The 22,398-nt window shown below is 29.3% G+C and overlaps 1 protein-coding gene across 2 annotated transcripts in view; it reads left to right on the forward strand.

Moving 5' to 3' along the window:
• LOC101239838 (proteasome adapter and scaffold protein ECM29) overlaps positions 1-22,398 on the forward strand; it is a 197,031-nt gene that overhangs the window by 53,953 nt on the left and 120,680 nt on the right. For both annotated transcript variants that reach the window (XR_010642456.1, XM_065813388.1), the window contains exons 12-13: positions 5,760-5,924; positions 6,096-6,145. Coding sequence is in view for 1 of the 2 variants with exons in the window: in XM_065813388.1 (XP_065669460.1) it covers positions 5,760-5,924; positions 6,096-6,145 (215 nt within the window). In the remaining variant the exon portion in view is untranslated. The remainder of the gene's footprint in view (positions 1-5,759; positions 5,925-6,095; positions 6,146-22,398) is intronic.

Below are 22,398 nucleotides of genomic sequence, written 5' to 3' on the forward strand. Positions count from 1 at the left end.
AGATAACGATTGACAGCAACTTAAAAGATTGCAAATTATATGAGTCAGAAAAGCGAGATGATGGAAGCGAATTCCAAAGAGCTGATGTTCGAGGAAAAAAACTGGACGAATAAGCGTTTTTGGAGCACTTAGGAACAGTTACAGAAAAAGGACGACACTTAATTAAATGACGAGTAACACAAGAATGAATTATAGTAGATGGCACAAGAGACGCTAGCTCTTTAGAGCAGTGCCTATTATAGTATTTGTAGAAAAGAGAAAGAGAAGTAACATTACGACGATGTGATAATAGTTGGAGGTTGGCTGCAAGAGCAGGTCCAACTATATTTACAACGCGTTTTTGCACCTTGTCTAAAAGAGAAAGGGCATCATTAGAGGATCCGCCCCTGATATGGCAACGATATTCCATACCGGATTTGAGATTTATAGAGATAGAGAATAGAATCCGAAGTAAGAAAGTGACGAGCTCGATAAAGAGATGCAACCTTAGCAGATGCTAATTTTGCAACTGATTTGATATATGGTTTTCAAGAAAGATTGGAAGTAAGAGTTAATCCTAGAAGATGAAGAGTAGGTGACTCATCGAGTACATCACCATTCATAAATATAGGAAGATCTAAATTATTGCGATAACGATTGGCTGAAAAAAATTGAGTTTTATCTGAATTAAAGTTCACCAGCCACTGTAAGCCCCATGCTGTAGCAGAAGTAAGATCCTTTTCAAGCTCAAATGCCCCCTCCAAGCAATCAGAAGGTGTTGGTTTTTTATCACGACAAGAATAAATGGTAGTGTCATCAGCAAACAATGCCACCTTAGATGAGTAATATCTGGAAGATCGTTAATGTAAATTAAAAAGAGTATAGGGCCAAGGATAGAACCTTGAGGAACCCATGTAGTTACAGAATAAGAAGAAGAGTGTTGTCCATCGAGGACAACTTTTATGCTACAATTGGAAAGGAAGGATTCAATGATCTTAAAGATGTTTCCTGATACACCATAAGAAGAAAGCTTATGGAGAAGACCAGCATGCCAAACTTAATTAAAAGCTTTTGAAATGTCGAGAGCGATGGCCTTAACCTCTCCATCTTTATCTAATGCACAATAAAACCTGTCAGTTATTACTGTTAACAAATCACCTGTAGAACGAGAAGATCGAAATCCATATTGATGGTCAGAAAGTAAGTGATTAGATTCAAGATGAGAAATTAAGTGTTTGTTAATTAAAGACTCAAAAACCTTGCTTATGATAGGAAGAAGACTTATGGGACGGTAGTTAGACAAATCGGATCGCTAACCAGAATTTTTGAAGATAGGGATAACAGATGCCGCTTTCCAGCAGGCTGGAAAGCAAGACTCTGATAAGCACTTGTTGAATTGTTTTGAGAGTATAGACGACAGCTCCAGAGAACACTTCTGCAAGACAATAACAGGTATGTTGTCCGGGCCACAAGCTGTAGATAAGTCTAGGCAGGAAATCACTTTAGATACAGATGCTGGAGTGATATGAATGTCAAGCAATGGATCAACCTGTTTGTTGGCAATATCAGGTAGAAAGAAACTAGTGGAATCAAAAAATGATATTGATGAAAAGTTTTTAGCAAACAATTCAGCTTTGTCTTTAGGTGAGGTGACAAAGTCTGAACCATTCAAGAGAGGTGGAAATATAGATTTGCCCTTATTATTGATATTATTAAAATTTCTCCAGAAGTCACGAGAGCCAAATTTTTGAGATGAGATACGAGATTTTATGACCTGAGAATAGCGGGTTTGGTGTTAGACAAAATCTTTTTACAATTGTTTCTAGCAGTAATAAACAGACGCCTGTTTCCTGGAGAATTGTTTTGCTGATAAATATGGAAGTAATGGTTTCGATTGGCAATCGCAGCAGCACAGTGTGAAGAAAACCATGGAGGAGAGTGAGGCTTGACCTGGAATTGTCGAGAGGGAATAAAAGATTCCATGCCAGCCTGAATCCACGAAGTTATGTAAGAAGCACATTTGTTGACAGGAAGACGAAAGATTTTTACCCAAAGGCCATCACGAAGAAAATCAAGGAAAGAATCCCAGTCAGCTTTACAGTAGTTGTAAGAGGTTCGATAATAGGGGGATTCAGGTGATGAAGAAGAATGAGATATTAGTTTTAAAGAGATCAAACTGTGATCAGAAGTACCTAAGGGTGAATGTGGAAAAACTGAGCACTGACTAGGATCAGAAACAAGACATAAGTCGAGTAGAGAAGGTAAATGATTCGGGTTGTCTGGAAAGCGAGTTGGAAAGTTGACTATTTGAGTTAGGGATTAAGAAAGGCAAAAGTTGTGGGCTTTAATGCCTGCCGAATCACTGACACTAGAGCCAAGCCATTCAGAGTGGTGAGCATTAAACTCACTGACAACAACTATATTAGCTGATGGATAAATAGAGAGGGCTTGGTCAATAAGATCAGAAATAACGTCAAAAAGTGTGCAGTCTTGAGATGAAGGGGAGCGGTATAGAACAAAGAGAAAGGCGATAGAGTGAAGTGGTGCTAAACGAAAGCACATAAACGAATAGTCTGTGGATTCAAACCTAGTTTCATGACAAATGGGTGAGTTCTTACAAATGTAAATGCCCAGGCCAAGCATGTGACTATTGGAGTCTTTACGAATTAGAGGAAGATAACCATCAACACTAAGATCACAAGATGAGACAGCTGAACTCAAATTAGTCTCACAAAAAGCAAGTAGGTCTGGTGAACTTTGCAAGAGATAAGACTCAACAGAAGAAAAGTTACTTCGAAAACCATGAATATTAGTGAATGATAGGTTTAGAGAACTTGGTGATGGCGATGGTTTTTTGTGTTTTATAGTTTTTGGTACTTTATTCATTTTTAAATTAGATTGAAGAACTTGACTCAAAGCATAGATAGTACTCAGAACACCGTTTAATAGCCCAAGCAATTGTCTCATTACTACTAATAAACCCTAAGCCGTAACAAAGGGCTCCAAATGTGGCCTCCGCAATGCACACTAAGGTACAAACAGGGACACCATCCATGCGCAACATGGCACTGTTAATACTTTGATATTTTTCAGCTGTTGATGGAATCAGCCTCTCTGAGAGCTACCAAAGAGTTTGGGAAACCTGACTACCAGCCGGCCTCAGAACCATAAAACTGAGTTTTAGAGCTGTACCTCCATTAGGAGATAATAGAATGAGTTGCCTAGTCGTAAAAACAGAGACACAAGCAAAACCCAAGAAGATCCAGCATTCAACATTCTAAACTGAAAACAATGTATTAAAAATATATCTGCGCCAGCCTAATAGATGAAGAAGGGGTGCGAGGCTGGTCAACAGATAGAATCTGTTTACCGCTAAAGTCTTTGCCTAGGAGGCCTTCTACAAGACAGTAGCCGGGTGCATTTAACATCTGCCCAAGATGAGTATTTTTATCAAGACACCATCTCTAGCCTTTACTCAACCAAGAGCCCCAAGACAGGGGGTGTTTTAAATCGGAGTTGGCATCTACTAGCCTTTGCCTAAAAAGGCGTATCCTACAAGGCAGCAGGATATGAAGCAGATTGTACTGGGTTACATATTACCAGTAGCAGGATAATCTGATCTTTACTTGTCAAAACATGAAAAATACAGTGTTGCTAGCAACAAAATAGTGTTGCCTACACAATAATTTGTAATAATGTCGTAAATAATTATGAAAAGTTGTGAAATATACGTTTGAAAGGTGAATTAATGCTGACAATATAACAAAAAATGTGATGGCCTTATTTCAATGGCCACCAACTATATATATATATATACATATATATATATATATATATATATATATATATATTATATATATATATATATATATATATATATATATATATATATATATATATATATATATATATATACATACATACACACTACCGTTCATAATTGTTCGAATGACATTAACTTTTTTTAAAAATGTGATTTTTTTTTAACTATTTTTTATGTTTATTTTTCACTATTAGATAATTAAAAAAAAACATAAAAGTATTTTGATTAAAATGCTTTGATATAAATCATAGGATTAATAAAAATGCTAGAGGGGGCAAAACTACATAAAAATTGGATCATCAACGACTGTAAACATGGACTGACATTTTGAAGTTTTAAATATTTGGTTTCAAGAAAAGATTCTTTGCCTAAAAAAAAATTGTTGAATGTATGATAAAATGTGTGTTTTACCGGCTGTAAAACAGGGTGAATGTCATTAAAGTGTGGGGCAGTTTTAGTTGGAATGCCACAGGTGACAGTAAAAATAGAGGGAATGATAAAAAAAGTAGTTTACTGGGACACTTAAAAAGTTATCCTATACCTTTGGAAAAATAGGTTAATGGGAAGCCATCTTTTTTTAAGAAGAATATGACTTGAAGCTTAAATCCAAATCATATTTTATTACAAAATTGTATGTTATTTAACTGAGTTTGAGAATGATCAAATATTGATTAGAATGATTTAGCTTCCCAATCACAAGCTCTCTCTCCTATTTGATTTTTATGGAAGGAATAAATGTAATGTCAAAAATTAATGCCTAACAATGCATAAGATGTAGAAATAACTTATTAGTTAATGGCATAAAATTGACTTTGACAAATTAGATAAGTTGATAAGTAGATTGCCAAGAATATGTATAGCAGTTATTGTTGCTGAGAGTGAATAATAGGTAAGTAAATTATAAACTAATCTAATAAGACTTTATATTAATTTTTTTGTAAACCTAACAAGTCGGAAGATACCATATAATTTAGGCAGATTTTATTTTTAGTGTTTCTCCCAATAGTAACTTAAAAAAATTGATATATATATATATATATTTATTTATTTATTTATTTATATATATATTATTATATATATTATATATATATATATTTATATATATATATAATATATGACGATATATATATATATATATATATATATATATATATATATATATATATATATATATATATATATATATATATATATATATATGTATATATATATATATATATCATTCTGATCAACATGATCATTATAATCATTATTATCATCATGATCATCATTATCAACATCATCAGGCTTTAGCTTTCCTCTTTTATGCTATTTCTCTAATATAAACAAGCAATGGCAGTGGAATTAATTTATTGTCAAGTTCTTGCAGTACACTTTTTTAACATTTGTGAAATTAAATTAACTGTTAGTCAATTAAATTTAGATTGTTTGCGCAAGTCAATTATAATTTATTTTTGCAAACCTCATCGTTAATATATTTTGTTTTGAGAAAAAGCTAGAATTTCTTCCAGAGCTATAACTGACTCTAAGAAAGCTTGTGGAATTTCCAAAAAAATACAAATGTTTACAAGCATTGTGAGGAGGGGTTTTTAAAAAATTTTGATAATTTATTCAATATAGCACGGAGTGATATATTGAATAAATTATCTAATATATATATATATATATATATATATATATATATATATATATATATATATATATATATATATATATATATATATATATATATATATATATATATATATATAAATAAATGTTTGCACTCAGTTTAGCAAATCTAGTTATTTGCACTTTTAAAGCTTTAATATGCTGACTTCAATCCAGACAATTATCTGACAAAGAAAACAAAAAATGATAAATAATTTTTTTTCTTCTTATCAATGTCATTTATATCTAAATAGTGTTACCCAAACCAAATCTCTTAAGGTTATGCAAAATAATGATTAATCTTTAGATAATCTTTGAATGCTTGTTCGGTAATGAATCAAACTTGAAAATTAAACATTTCACAGTTGATTTCATAAAGCATATATGCATTCATGGAAATGAAAAAACAATGGAAGCATTGTCTGCTCTTCTATACCAAGCACTCTCAAAAGTTTCTATGAACAAAAGCGAGGTAATTTTTAAAGTCTTTTTTTTATTTTTTTGTAGCTTGTCAATCTTAATTATTACTCTTTAATCATCGCAAAATACGAGTGTTATTTTTACATTTTTTAAATGTTTTTTTTTAATTTATATTATATTATAATACCTTTAAGTGTATATTAGTATATGTTACTTCTTTCAGGATAATCAACTTCGATCAAAAGCATTTTCAGCTTTTACTGCATTGTCCAAGTAATTTAATGATTTTTTTATTTTATTTGCCAATAACTGTTTACTAAAATAAACAGTTTCTGACACATTTTTGTATTTTTTTGTGTATAAATATAGCAGTATAAAATAAGTGTAAACAGGAACTTTTTTTCTGTGTAACATAAGTTAAATTGTATTTTTGATCCTAAGTTTGCCATTTTTTTTGTCAGAATCAGAACTTTTTAGCTTATTTTATTCTTCAGACAAACATCTTTCATACATAATTGTTAAAAATTTAGTAAACAGTTAGTAAATTAGCACAATAAAGAAGTCTGCATCCTATGTGAAAAGAACCTAAATAGGTTCTTTTCATACTTGGTATCTGCAACATTTAACATATTATTTTTGCTACCTCCAGTATGAGAGTTTCTAAGCAATTTAGAAAACCTTTTATTTAAATATTGCAAACTTAGCCTGTCTTTTATTTAAATATTGCAAACTTAGCCTGTCTTTTATTTAAATATTGCAAACTTAGCCTGTCTTTTATTTAAATATTGCAAACTTAGCATGTCTTTTATTTAAATATTGCAAACTCAGCCTGTCTTTTATTTCAATATTGCAAACTTAGCCTGGCTTTTATTTAAATATTGCAAACTTAGCCTGTCTTTCATTTAAATATTGCAATCTTAGCCTGTCTTTTATTTAAAAATTGCAAACTTAGCATGTCTTTTATTTAAATATTGGAAACTTAGCATGTTTTTTATTTAAATATTGCAAACTTAGCCTGTCTTTTATTTAAATTTTGCAAACTTAGCATGTCTTGGTTTTCAACGCCTTAATCACTACACAGATGTCATTATGAAAACCTCTGTTAAAATTATTTCTAACAAATCATCTTTTAAAGATTCAAAAGAAACTTCATGATTTGAGCTCATATCTACTCATCAACGAATGTTTTTAGAACAGGTCTTGAAGTCATGCACTTGCCCAAGATGGTTATTAATTTTTTCAACTTCTTTGGAACAATGTAAAAAACCACAAATAATTTTATTATAACTAATAATTTTGAAAGTTTTTTTACCTTTTAGAAGGAGAAAGTACTTTTCTCATAAGGTTTAAATCAAAATTAATCATTTTGACTTATCCCAATCATGTGTTTTAAAAAAATGCAAAAAAATGTATCAAAAGACTCGACCGAACTGTCAAGCCCAAGTGAAATAAGGAAAAAATTAGGAAGAGGGAAAGGATAAAAAAATTAAAAATATGTATTGAACAGATGTTTAGAACAAAACAAAAACGCTATAGTAAAGGGTGTAGTAAAAAATAATAATGATAATTTAGACACCATGCATGTAATAGAAATGTAATAAAAACAAAACAGGACACATAAGTAACCCTAAATCTACAGTAAATATAAAAGTGTAACATACTTAAAACAAATATACATATGTATATATATATATCAATATTTAAAATGAATAAATATAAAATTATAGGAAGTAATAGTAAGTGACCGGGGTTGATATTTGACCAGGACCAGACCTTGATAAAATATAGCCAGGGCTGGGTTTCAAACCAAGGTACTAAAAATTTATACATCCTTAAGTATATTTTTTTATTCAAAATTCATGTTATATTTTTTATATATATGCATATATAAACATCATTATGATCAATGTGATCATCATTATCATCATTATCATAATTGTGATGATGATGATGATCATCATCATTATCATCTTCATCATTATCACCATCATCAAAAAAGGAAGACTAAAATTTGATAATGATGATGATCATCATCGTCATCATTATCATCATCATCATCATCATAATTACCATCATCATCATCAGGCTTTAGCCTTCCTCTTTTATGCTGTTTCTCTAACATAAACAATATATAGCTTTTTTTTTTCTTAACTAAAGCTCATTCATTCAATATGTAAGGCACTCTCTTCAAATTTTCTTATTTTTACCACTACCATTTTCTACTGAAGATGCTACCTCTCTACATGCTGATACCTAAATTACTTTAATCTTTTCTAACAAAAATTGTTCAATACAACGTTTTTTTCTAATCTGTCTAAGATAATGCCTCATTTTCTTGTCTTGCTAGAGTCACACCACACATCCATCTGGTCATCTTCTCTTTCGGCAAAGATTACACCATATAAATAATAAAGTTTATATAACAATGAAAGGATATTGTATGCCAGCATCTAAATAAATAGCATAAAGTGCATAATATATCTATGCATAAAGTGCATCTTGGAAGCTTTTATTCCTTCTGGAATAAAAGTTTGGAAGCTTTTATTACTTCTCATCAATTTTAAGTCAATTTTAAGTACTTCTCATCAATTTTAAGTCAAGTCTCATTCTACTCCACATTTTTCACCATCTTGAGCAGTTGCTTAATTAACATTAATCATTTTTTTAATCTTTATTACAAGAACATCTCTCTTAAGAACAAATGTTCTTATATTATTGCAAGAAACCAATTTAAAAAAGTCCTGTCTGATGTTAAGCTTTGTTATTCTCATTTTACTAAATCTTGTATCCTATCTCAGATGTTAGGTTCTAGAGACTTTTGGTTAGTCTTCAACAATGTCATCAACTAAAGTAAGTTTAACATTTAATCTCTAATTTATGGGTCTGATCTTTTTTACTGAATAAAGCAGAGTTATTTGCAAAGAATTCTTACTCTAATTTGACTCTTGAATATAATGGCCATATTCTTCCTCACAGTTAAACAGATTAACTCATTGTTAAACATTGAAATCACTCTGTCTTTCGATGCTAAAGTTAATTCTCAATTAAACACTTCTACAGTTTATGCTCCAGAATAGATTTCCATCATTTAAAAGTCTTAAAAAAGTATTCTCCAGAACTCTTTTCAATTTTTGCTAAACTTTAAAAAAGTTATTAAAAAGTTATAAAGAAGAGGGTAGGCTTCTTTAAAAAGAGGCCTATCCTCTTCTTTATTTCAAGTAACTTTAAGGGTACCACAAGGTTCTATCTTAGTTCCTGTATTGTTTCTTATCTACAATAACGATCTTCATGAAATCTAAAGTAAATATTCAATAATACATTTTAAATTTTTTAAACGCAACAATGAGGTAGTTGGATTACCCGTGGTTGTTGAGAGTTATATAATACAATAATATAACAATGCACAGATACTAATGTAACAAAAAACAAAACAAAGGCAATAATGAGTTTTTAAAATGTTTTAAACTTTATTGTTTTAAATAAATTTGTTTTAAATTGAATTTATTTTATTATACTTAGTTTTAAACTAAATTTATTTTTAAATAAACTTGTTTTTAACTAAATTTATTTTTTACGGTTATAGTTCCTTATACTAAAATACTTGTGTTAATTATACTAAAATGTTTCAATTTTTTTTGATAATATTTTAAATTAGTTTTGACTATTTTTTTTTAATTATAACAGTCTTTAATTTTCCCCTATTTTTAATTATTTTTTTGCTGATGTTGAAAACAGTCTAGAATAGCCCCTGTATATATATACATACATACATGCATGCACACCTTGTATAGAAAGTTTAGACACTTTTTTTTTTGTAAGTTATTGTAAGTTTAAACTGGTACAAAGAGATAACATGATGCAGGGTCCATGTTTTTTTTTTCCTTAGCTGATTATTAATTAGGAAAAAAACACAACTTCGTAAGAAAAAAACACAAATTTATTACAACAAAATATATTTTTTGCAATATAAAAAAATAATTTAGACCTGCTTTATCTGCCAAGCTTGAGTCACTCTCTAATTGTTGTTAGGTTGCATTTCTTTCTTTTTTCTACAAATACAATCATGGTCAATGCTCAAACAAGCTATCATCTCTATTGGGATAAATCAAAGTTCATTCTTGCTTGACTTTTTACTCAACAAATTGCATCCTTTTACTATATCTGTCCCATTATGCTAAAAAAACTTTTATTAATCCAGTTTTTTTTCTTGAAAAAACATTATTGCTTTTGTGTAATCATAATTTATGTGGCATTAGTGTAGGTCTCAGGCTCCCCTAAACGTCATGGGTGATTGCAGTGCATTCATGAGGAGGGGGATCACCATTCATCCACTACTTAATTCTAATTGATTATCATGGCACCAACATTTTTTTACCTCTTGTACACATGAATTTTAGCTCTTCGTGAGCTTTATATAACATATTTGTTACATTCACAATATTTTAATATTTTGCTGATACACAGGTAGTTATCAGTGTTTAGCACATAAATAAGGTTCTATAATATAAGGTTCTATTTTGACATCTATCTCAATTCTATGAGGTATTTAAACATGGATTCTTGTCCCCATGAATGAAAAAGCCTTGAAGAAAAACAAAATGATTTGCTCATATTTTATCTAGAATAAAAAAATAGAATATCACAATAAATGCATTTTATATCTCATAAAAATACATACTAACCACACAAGGACTACAATGACCAATCAAAACTATATACTTTCTACATACAGAGTACCCCAAAATAAGACAGAAATAGATAACATTTAGCAAATCTGTGCAAGATAGATCCAATTGTTTAATATCTTTACCATTTTTTAAGTATTAGGTTAGCCACTTAATTACTAACCTTTTTTTAATTTTTGTTATCTTTTAGTCACTCTACAAGCTTACACCTTGAATTTCAGTTGTATTTTTTGTATCTGACTACAACATTGTTAGATTTTTTGGTCCTAAGGAATTTTATCTGACGTCGAAATGTCAGTTTGTTTTGGTTTTGCATTATACAGTCTTCAATAGCGTTCTTATGGTTATTATTAAAACAATCTTTGTTTTTTAACTCATATTAAAAAATATATAAAGGGGTCACTAAAGGGACTATTTTTCAGTCCCTTTAGTGACCCTTTGATCGATAACGCATCTATGACCTGTGTCAATCCACTTTCTCAATTGCATTCTGCATATTGTGTTATTTTTCATTTTCCATTGTATCCACTAATTATATTGTGAATTAGCTATCTTGAGTTATCATAGCTAGGTATTGGTGCTGAGCCTCTTCGAAATGCTGGTAATAATAAATGTGATTCTGAGGAGAAGTTTATAACCACCACTACATAAATTATGATTACACAAAAGCAATAATGTTTTTTCTTTATCTTATACCTCCTATTATTTTATATTCATTTTAAATATTGATATATCTATACATATGTATATTTGTTTTAAGTTTTGTATTTACTGTAGATTTGTGGTTACTTATTTGTCCTGTTTTGTTTTTATTTCATTTCTATTACATGCCCGACGTCTAAATTATTATTATTATTTTTTACTATACGTTTTACTATAGTGTCTTTGTTTGTTCTTAATATCTGTTCAATATATATTTTACATTTTTTTATACTTTCTCTCTTCCTAATTTTTTCCTTGTGTTAGGAGATATGTTATGTTATGTCCTTTAATGCATATTTTTGCATTTTTTTAAATTTTCTTATTACTCTTTTGATCAAAAATTAATATTTTAATCACTAAATTTAATATTAATTTAATATTAAATAAACTGTAGCATTGTATCAATTAACTTAAACTGTAGCATTGTATCGATTAAATTCAAATATCTGAAAAATAAACAATAGTATACCATTGTTACCAAATGTTAACCGTTAAATTGCACTAAAAAGCACCATATTAATTTAAACTATAGCAACACTTGAAAAGCTAAATAAATATATAAAAGGGGTTCAAGTTTGTTAAACTTTTGTATTTACTGTAGATTTGTGGTTACTTATGTGTCCTGTTTTGTTTTTATATATTTTTGTTCAATATATATTTTTTATTTTTTATCCTTTCTCTCTTCCTAAGTTTTCCTTATTTCACTTGGGCTTGACAGGTCTTTTGATGCATATTTTTTTAAATTAATAGTTTGATATTAACTTCAATACTTGAATTAAAAAATAAAAATTTTTGAAAGAAAAACGATTTTAAATATTGTGTAATAATTACAAAATTTATAATACTTATTTTGATCTCACCTTTCAGTTAAAAATTTATTCAGAAATACCTATAAGTAATACCTATAAGTCTATAAACTGAAAATTTTATTTTACTAATCCATTAAAGTTAGAAAATATTTATAAAAATAACTACAGTAAAAATTATTATTTATAAGAATAAAGTTCAATATTATTCATTTATTTAATTCTAACCTGAATTAATAAAAATTGATGATGCCTGTTTAATAAGCAATAAATATTATTGATGCATGAAATTAATTTAAGTCAATATATCATTAAAGTAGAAATCAAGTTTGGGTAATTCCATGTCAAATGAGCAGGCTCATGTCACCCCATGTTTTAGATTTTGTTAGTTTTTTTTTATATGTTATAGGGTTTATGAAAATTAGGAAAGTCTGAAATTTCAAACCTCCTTATGGTTCTTGAGATATTCATGATTCAATTTATGCTGATTCAGCATTTTTTGCTGAATCAGCATAAATTTGCTGAATCAGCATAAAAAATACTTTTGTCATTGTTAAATAGCAGTATTTTATGAACCAAATGAGGTATCATCCTGAAATTTTGCACATAACGGGTGATGCGGAATTAATCGGACAAATCCTAATTTCATTATTTGAGCATAATAATTAGTTTTTGTGGCTTATCTTTGATTTTATCACAAAAACTGATTATTACTTGAGCATAATAATCAGTTTTTGTGGTAAAATGAGGTTAAATGCAGCTGAACAAGAATCTTTTCGAAAGCGACTAAAAATGTTTTTTGTAAACAAACCTAATATAAAAAAAAAAAATTCATTTTGAAAAGGAAGGATTTGCTCGAAGTACAATATATGATAACCTAAAAAGACTTGAAACTGTTCAATTGTTTTCTGATAGAAAGCACCCTAATCGTCCGACATCCTGGACTAGAGAAAAGAAAGCCGAATTAACGAGACTTGTCAACAATCGAAAAGGGGTCAGTCAGAGAAAAATAGGTATTAAATTTGGTGTAAATCAATCGACAATTGGTCGTTAGTTTAAAAAAAATGAATATTAAATATAGAAAACGTGAAAAGACTCCAAAATACACTATAGAACAACAAATAAAGACAAAGAAAAGAAGCAGAAAACTACTTAACCAACTCTATAACACGAAATCGCTTCTAGTTATCGATGACGAAAAATACTTTTGTTTTGCAGGGGACAACATGCCTGGAAATTCTGGGTACCACACAAACAACAAAAAGACATGCCCAGAAAGTGTTCATTTTATAGGAAAAGAGAAATTTCTAAAAAAATTATTAATGTGGATAGCCATATCTGACCGTGGTATATCCGAGCCATTGTTTTGCGCTTCCAAGGCTGTAGCGATCAATTCATCAATCTATATTAATGAATGTTTAGAAAAACAACTTCTTCCATTTATTCACAAGTATAATGGAGACTTTAACTATTTATTTTGGCCAGATTTAGCAAGTTCTCATTATTCTAAAGATTCTCTAAATTGGATGGACCAATATGTCATTTACGTTGATAAAGAATCCAATCCCCCAAATGTGCCTCAAGCACGACCAATTGAAAATTTTTGGGGATGTTTGGCACAGAAAGTTTACGAGGAAGATTGGCAAGCTTCAACAGACTAAGTTTTGATTGATCGCATTAAACTAAAACTACAAGAACTTGATTTAAACTTTTTACAGTCGCATATGAAAGGCGTCAGAGCAAAATTGAGATCAATTGCAGATGGTGGTGTTTTTTCATATAAAAAATAATATATTTTTAATTAAAGATAAATGCTTTATTTTAAAAAAATATAATAGTAGTTTGTTTTTTTATTTATAAATAAGTTATTGACGTTTTTATTTTGTCCGATAACTTCCGCATCACCCGTTAGACAATTTTCCAAATTTCAAATTGAAAATTTTTTTGACCACCATAATTACATGTAAATTTCAATGGTCAAAAAGGTGATGTCATCTTGATAGTTTTTTTTTGAGGCATTATTATAACTTACAATATAGGTATCAAACATCACTATTAATAAAAAATATATTACTGCATTTTTCAACTTTTCTAAATGTAACCTTTTAAGTAAAGCTTATATATGCTGAGTCAGCATAAAGTTTATTGCTTGCTTATTTATGACAAAATTAGCTATATCTTAATTTTGTTGTAAAAAGTTATTGTTAAAATCTTTGTGAGGGATTCCCCCCTCACTCCACCTTCCCACCTATAAAAATAAAAAATTATATTTTCTACATAAAATATTTTTTCAAAATTAAAAATTTTGTTTTGTTAAAAAATTTTATTTTAAGGTTTTTGGAGGCCTTATGGAGCAATAATTAAAAATAATAATTTTATTTATTGAAGCTAATTTATTTAGTAAAAGACCAACATTTTTTTAGGTAAAGAAACTTTATTAGGCTGTAATCCAAATGTATTTATAAAAGACATTTTTTGTAAAAGGCTTTATTTATAAAAGACATTTTTTTTTCTTTTTTTAAATAAAACCTTTTATTTCCTCATTTTTATATTATTGTTTCTGATTTCATGTTGTAAATATTAGTTTCCTGTTACTTTGCAGAATTTTTATATTTACTTAGCTAATTAATAAATGTTAAATGATTACTATATGATCTGTAATTAAAATAAAAACTAATTATCCTTTAATCATGTATAAGAGGAAGTCATATAATATGGCACATCCAATTATATGTATATTATAATAAAATGTAAAAATAATTTACCATAAACTTAATAATGTTAATGGTATTTCTAAAAAATATTTTTTTTGTAAAATATTTCAAAACTAGATTTTTTGAATATAATTATAAGTTGGAAAATATGGAAAAGCGTTCCATTGGATTAGAATGTAATGTTGACTGTCACAAATAAGGTTTAACAAGAAGACGAGGTCTTTTAGATCTATCAATGTTTTCAAGTGATGAAAAACATGAGCTTTTATGTAGAGCTGGTTTATTTGATTGTGGAAAATTATTTAAAACAGTTTGCTATTATCATATAGAACAATTTGGAGCTGCATTTAGAAGAAAATTTAAAAAATGCTTTAATCTATTTAAAAAACATGGAAATCAGAAGAAAAACATAAAAGGCAATTTTAATATTATATTGATGATTAGAATGATTTAAATAGTAGTTTAATAAGCGAAAGAAATAACAAGACAACTAAATGCTTTTTAAAGAAGAAAATTTAAATATTTTTATAAATTTAAAATTTAATTGTTTTGAAAATTAATAAATATACTAATATGTTTTTTACAATGATGCTTAGTTGATATTAGTTTTTAGAAATGATTGTTTCTTTTTTTTTTATAGGAAATGTGAAGATATCGCTATCAATAGCAATGACTCTTAAAACACAAGATATTCCTGTTATACCTGGGAGGAAATTATGCAGTAGTGGTAGAAAAAATTATAATCAAATGATCAATGCTATAGTAGGGTGAGTCTGAAGATGAAAAATGTTCAGCTCTGAACATTAGTCTGAACATGAATAATGTTCAGCTCTCAATGAAAGTCTTAAATCTATAGGTCTGTCACCTTAAATCAGTGCCAAAACACAGACTGAAAGAAAATTTGATTAAATAACTGAAGCAACAACAAAGAATATAAATGATTAGATTGACACCATAATGTACACCACTAACTTCTTCATTTGATAACCATAAAATTGGCGATCTAAACTTACTTTTAAATGAATTAAAAGATAAACTAAAAAATGTGACATCATACTCCGCAAAAATACAGATATTAACATTAACTCCAGAATCATGGTCACTCCCAAAATCTGCAGAATTTTTTAATGTACCGATTTACCTTATACAAGAGGCTAAAAAAACTAAAAAAAAAAAAAAAAATTTTGTATCAACCATCAACAAAAAAAGAAAAGTCGCTTTCCCATGAAACCATTGATTTAGTTCATAGTTTTTATCAAAATGACACATGAATGATGCCTGGAAAAAAAGATTTTGTCAGTATAGGGTACAGGCAACACATGCAAAAAAGACCAGTATTGAATAATTTAAAAGAACTTCATGTAGTATTTAAATCTGAACACTCTAGTTTAAATGTTGGATTTTCAAAGTTTTGCAGTCTTTGTCCAAGATGGTGTGTAACCACAAACTCGTCTGGCACTCACAGCGTTTGTGTCTGTATCTATTATCAGAATGTTAAGTTGTTAACTGATGCTCTTAAAATTGACAAACACTATAGAGATTTAATGGGAATAATTGTTTGCAATCAGGATAATCTAGAGTGCATATTACATCGATGTCTACTATTTCCTGGTATTACTGCTTTAAAAGAATTCTTTACAGTAAAATTTGACAATAGTGATAAAGAAATAACAATTAACTAATTGCAAGGTACTGATAGAACTACACTGATTAATCAAAAATTAAATATTGAAGATGTTATTGACCTTAAATGCAATTAAATGGATAAACTTACGTCTCATTCACTTATAGCTAAAACTCAGGCTAAGTACCTTAAAGACTGTAAAGAGGTTTTAAATTACAATGAGTGTATAATATTGGGTGACTTTGCAGAGAACTTTCAATTTATTGTTCAGGATGCAAGATGCAAATTATTGTTTAGGTGCAAAGTTACCAATGGAGTAAACCAAAATCTACACTTCATCCTATTATTATATACTATAAATCAAATGGTAAACTGATATCTAAATCATTTTGCTTTCTTTTTGATGACGTTGAGCATGATGTATACTTTGTATATAAAATACAACAACTCATTATAAATTACAATAAAGCAAACATTCTACAAATTAGTAATATTAAATACTTCACTGATGGATATGCAGCACAATATAAAATCTTTAAGAACTTTATTAATCTTTGGTATCACAAAGAAGACTTTGATATTGATGCTGAATGGTTTTTTTTTTGCCACAAGCCATGGTAAATCTGCTTGCAATGGTATTGGGGGCACAGTAAAAAGACTAACTGCATGAACCAGTTTAAAAACAACAATGACTGGACAGATTTTAGATGTAGATAAGATGTTTAAATGGACAGATTTTAGATGTAGATAAGATGTTTGAATGGACAGATTTTAGATGTAGATAAGATGCTTGAATGGACAGATTTTAGATGTAGATAAGATGTTTGAATGGACAGATGTTTGAATTTTATGTAACTAGTATAAAAAACATTCAATTCATTTTGGTTTATAAAACAGAAATAAATGAAGTTTGATCATCATTGCAACCAAGGTTTACTATGAGAAGAACCTTACCAGGAACAAGATGCTTCCACCATTTTATACTATCATAAATGTAGAATTTCTTTTATAAGGATGAGTCAACAAACTGATGCTCAGATATTTAACCGTGTGCAGATACCAAATGAGCTGGTTGTGCAGTTGGTTATTTATAATCATATGGGTTATGTAGCTTGCAAGTATGACAATTTTTGGTCGATTTGAAATTATAACAAAAAAAGATAAAAGATTATAAAATTCAATTTATGCATCTACATGGTCCCAGCCCAAGTTTTTTTTGGCCCGCATGGGAAGATATGTGTTGGGTCCCATCAAATCATGTTTTATGTATCATTAATCCGCCATCTACAACAAATGGTCGCATATATAAAATTTCAGAAACTGAGTTATAAAAAATTATTGAACAAAATAATAAAGATTTATAGAAAAAATTTCTAATGCATTATTATTTTTATATTTGTATGTTGTTTTTTCAAATTTTGTTAAGATATAACTTTATGTGAGTATGTGTAACTGTATTTGTAATTGGCACAATTTGGTTACAAAACTCTCCTAGTCACTTGTCTTAATGTTTTTAATAGAAATTTAAAAAAATAGGGAAAGGGAGGTTGGTAAAATGCTTAACTGCCCCCCCTCCCTCTTTAGACCATGTGCCCTCCCCAGGTACAAAAAAAAAATAAAGTATAAATTTATTATTGCTCTCAAAAAGACTTTAACAATAACTTTTTACAATATAAAATTAAGGAGGAGGCTGAATAAGTGCGAATTTCATAACTGCGAATCTGCATAAGTGCGAAGCAGTTGCAAAGACTGGCATAAGTGCGAACTGGCACAAGCGCGAACTGGCATAAGTGCGCCAAAAGAATTTGCAAGCATTGGCATAAGTGCGAACTGGCGTATGTGCGAATTAATTGCAAAAACTGGCATAAGTGCGAACTGGTACAAGCGCGAACTGGCATAAGTGCGCCGAAAGAATTTGCAAACATTGGCATAAGTGCGAACTGGCATAAGTGCGAACTGGCATATGTGCGAATCAATTGCAAAAACTGGCATAAGTGCGAACTGGCACAAGCGCGAACTGGCATAAGTGCGCCGAAAGAATTTGCAAACATTGGCATAAGTGCGAATTGGCATAAGTGCGAATTGGCATAAGTGCGAACTTGCCAATTCGCCACTTATGCCAATTTGCACTTATGCCAATGTTTGCAAATTCTTTCGGCGCACTTATGCTAATTCGCGCTTGTGCCAGTTCGCACTTATGCCAGTTTTTGCAGTTGGTTCGCACTTATGCCAGTTCGCACTTATGCCAATGTTTGCAAATTCTTTTGGCGCACTTATGCCAGTTCGTGCTTGTGCCAGTTCGCACTTATGCCAGTTTTTGCAATTGTTTCGCACTTATGCCAGTTCGCACTTATGCCAGTGTTTGCAAGTTCTTTTGGCGCACTTATGCCAGTTCGCGCTTGTGCTAGTTCGCACTTATGCCAGTTTTTGCAAATGATTCGCACTTATGCCAGTTCGCGCTTGTGCCAGTTCGTATTTATGCCAGTTCGCACTTATGCCAGTCGCACTTATGCAGATTCGCAGTTATGAAATTCGCACTTATTCAGTCGCCCCAAATTAAGATATAGCTAATTTTGTCATAAATAAGCTAGCAATAAATTTTATGCTGCCTCAGCATATATAAGCTTTACTTAAAAGGCTGCATTTAGAAAAGTTAAAAAATGCAGTAATATATTTTTAATAATAGTGATGTTTGATACCTATATTGTAAGTTATAATAATGCCTCAAATAAATTATCAAGATGACATCACCATTTTGACCATCAAAATACCCCAAAATATATAGCTTTTTTATCTATGTTATATCTATATCTTTATTATCTTACATGTAATTATGGTGGTCAAAAAAATTTTCAATTCAAAATTTGGAAAATTGTACAAAATTTCAAGACGGTACCTCATTTGGTTCATAAAATATTGCTATTTAACAACAAAAAAGTATTTTGCAAAAAATGCTGAGTCTGCATAAATAAGAAAATTGAATCCTGAATATCTCAAGAATCGTAAGGAGTTGGAGGTTCCAAATTTCAGGTTTTCCTAATTTTCATAAACATTTTTTGTTTTTTGCTGCTGATTTGACATGGAATTACCTGATTATAAGTTGTTTTCAACCAAGAATTTCTTTTCAGGTTTGAACTTACATAAAAACTTATCAGTTTCACTATTTTTTTATTATTAGTTGTACACTATCAACTTGATTTCATTATTAGTTATACACTATCAACTTGATTCAATCAAGTTGATTTTAGGAAATGCCTCTGGACATAAACTGTCACACTAATTTATTGAGAGTAGATAGTGGTCATGCCTAAAAAGCTACAAAAATGAGGAGACAATTTTATTTGCTAGGGTTCCCTTTAGAGTTTCACCCCCAATAGACTTCCTACAAATGGAGAAATGCTCAGAAGGTATTACTGACTTTATATAAAAAAAAATAGCTAAAGGTAAATCTGTCATTAACTAACAAAATTACATTTGTTACATGTTCAATGTTAAGTTTTTAATGTTTTTTTTTTTAATTTTTTTTTGCATCACACAGATGAACATCAAAATTAGTTGTGTAGCTGTTTCCCAATATATTTGTATCTACTTACTGGTTATTTAGATGACTCAAATATACCACCCTGCTGATTCCAAGACAGAAAAAACACATTAAACCATCTGAAGGCTACAACCAACAACGTTGTATTTTTTCATAGACTCTTCTTTTTGAAAAGCCCTATTGCTTCTCAAGTACCCTCAAATAATTTAATGGCATTTAATATCATTTTTCAGCTACTGATAGTAGATGAGTTTAAAGAATTGTTAAACAAGCTGCTTTTTTATGATATCCTGGAGTTAAGAGATCTGGTTAAAAAGAAGCCTAAAGCTCAGGCTGAAATTGGTGGGTATTATGCAAATTTACCTGCAAACGTGTTTATAAGCTAATTTAAGAGCTAATTAAAAAATTTATAATAATGGCTAAAAATTTTACACCAGCACAACTTAAGTCTAAAAAATCACCAGATGGAAGTAATATTAAAAATGGAAACAATAACATAAAAAAGAAAATAGTAGAACTAGAAGACAGAAACGATATAAAAAACTTGAGATTTGTTGGGATTAAAGACAAGGCTACTTAAACTTGGGAAGAAAGTAAGCAAAAAATCAAAGAATTCCTCAATACAAAGTTTAATATACAAGAAATTTTAATAGATAGAGCCCATCGAGTTGGAAAAAACAGATCAATAGTCATTTGATTTCAAAACTACAAAGACAAAGCCCTAGTGTTGAACAAGTATACGACGATGAAGCTTTGGAATGAGCGGTTATACATTAACGAAGACTTTAGCGATTTTACAATGGATTTATGAAGAAAGCTTTTCAAAGAAGCGAAAGAATTGAGAGCTTAAGATAAGTTTGCTAAAGTAACTTACAATAAATTAATTACGTGTGACCTATAATTATAAAGGAATTTTGAAAAGTTTTGTGATTTTTTAGATGAAACTAAAAATATTTTTAATATAATTTGCTTGACAGAAACATGGATTTCTTCGAATGAGTTTAAAAATAGATCTATTTTCCATCTTCCAGGTTTCGAAACAATTTTTGTTAGAAAGACAAACAAACAAAAAAGTGTGTAGGAGTTCTCATTTACGTTAAGGAACACATTGTACATAACATTAGGAATGATATATGCATTTCTGACGGTGATAAAGAAATCATAACTATTGAAATTTTAAACAATAAAAAAAAAAGTATTATGTTAAGCTGCTGCTTTAGACCACCTAAAGGTGCGTCTGAAAATCTTAGTTTCTTTTTACAGCAAAATATCATGCACAAAGATAGCAAAGAAAACAAAACTACTTTTATAATAGGAGATTTCAACATGAACTGTTTAATTTATAGTAAAGATAAAAAAGTAAAAAGTTTTTATGATGAAATATTTATGTCAGGAGCTCTTCCTTTGATTAATCGCCCTACTAGAATAACCAAAACTTCAACGATGTTGATTGATAATATTTTTACAACAGATATTTATAATAAGAAATTACAAAAAGGATTTATAAAAACTGACATATGCGATCTTTCCCCATTTTTCTAACAATCCATACTGTATCCTCTAATAACCCCGAAAGACAAAATATAATAAAAAAACATGTCTTCAACGAGATCAATATAAAATCCTTCCAATATCAATTATCACTTCTGCATTGGAAACATATTAACTTTAGTGATGACACAAATACAATATATAATAAATTCTTTGATATGTTCTTCTCGGTATATAATGCAAACTATCCACTTTGTGAACAAATAACAAAAATAAAAACCTTGAATAGTCCATTGATTATCACAGGACTTAGAAAATCCTCTAAAATCAAACAGAAACTATATATAAAATATTTAAAAACAAAATAAGATGAAAGCCAACAAAAATATAAAAATTACCAATATTTATTTGAAAACATTTGTAAAAAACTAAAAATAAATTATTAGTCAAATTTAGTTAGTTTTTTTAAAAACGACTCAAAAAATACTTGTAGAATGTTGAAAGAAATAACAGGAAAACAAAGAGCAAATTCAAACTCCCTTTCTAAAGGAATTAAAATAAATAAAACAAATATGTATGAACCAAACGAAATTGCAAGCGAGTTTAATAAATATTTCATTGATATAGGAACTAAATTGGTAAATAAGATTCCTATTATGGAAAAAACTTTTAGTAATTTCCTAGAGCCTATAAATAATTCGCTTTTTATAGATAATTTATATTTTGACTTATCTTTTGATGAGTTTGAGAGAGCTTACAAATCCCTCAAAAGAAACAAAGCTACAGGTGCAGATGAAATAAATGGCAACATAGTCATAGATTGCTTTGAAAATTTAAAATGTATTCTTTATAAAGTCTTCAGGGCATCTATACAGCAAGGTGTATTCCCCGATCAATTAAAAATAGCTAAAGTTACTCCAATTTACAAAGACGGAAAAAAAGCAAATATTAGTATTTATATCA

Source organism: Hydra vulgaris, chromosome 12 (genome assembly GCF_038396675.1).
Source record: "Hydra vulgaris chromosome 12, alternate assembly HydraT2T_AEP".
Lineage (NCBI taxonomy): Eukaryota > Metazoa > Cnidaria > Hydrozoa > Anthoathecata > Hydridae > Hydra > Hydra vulgaris.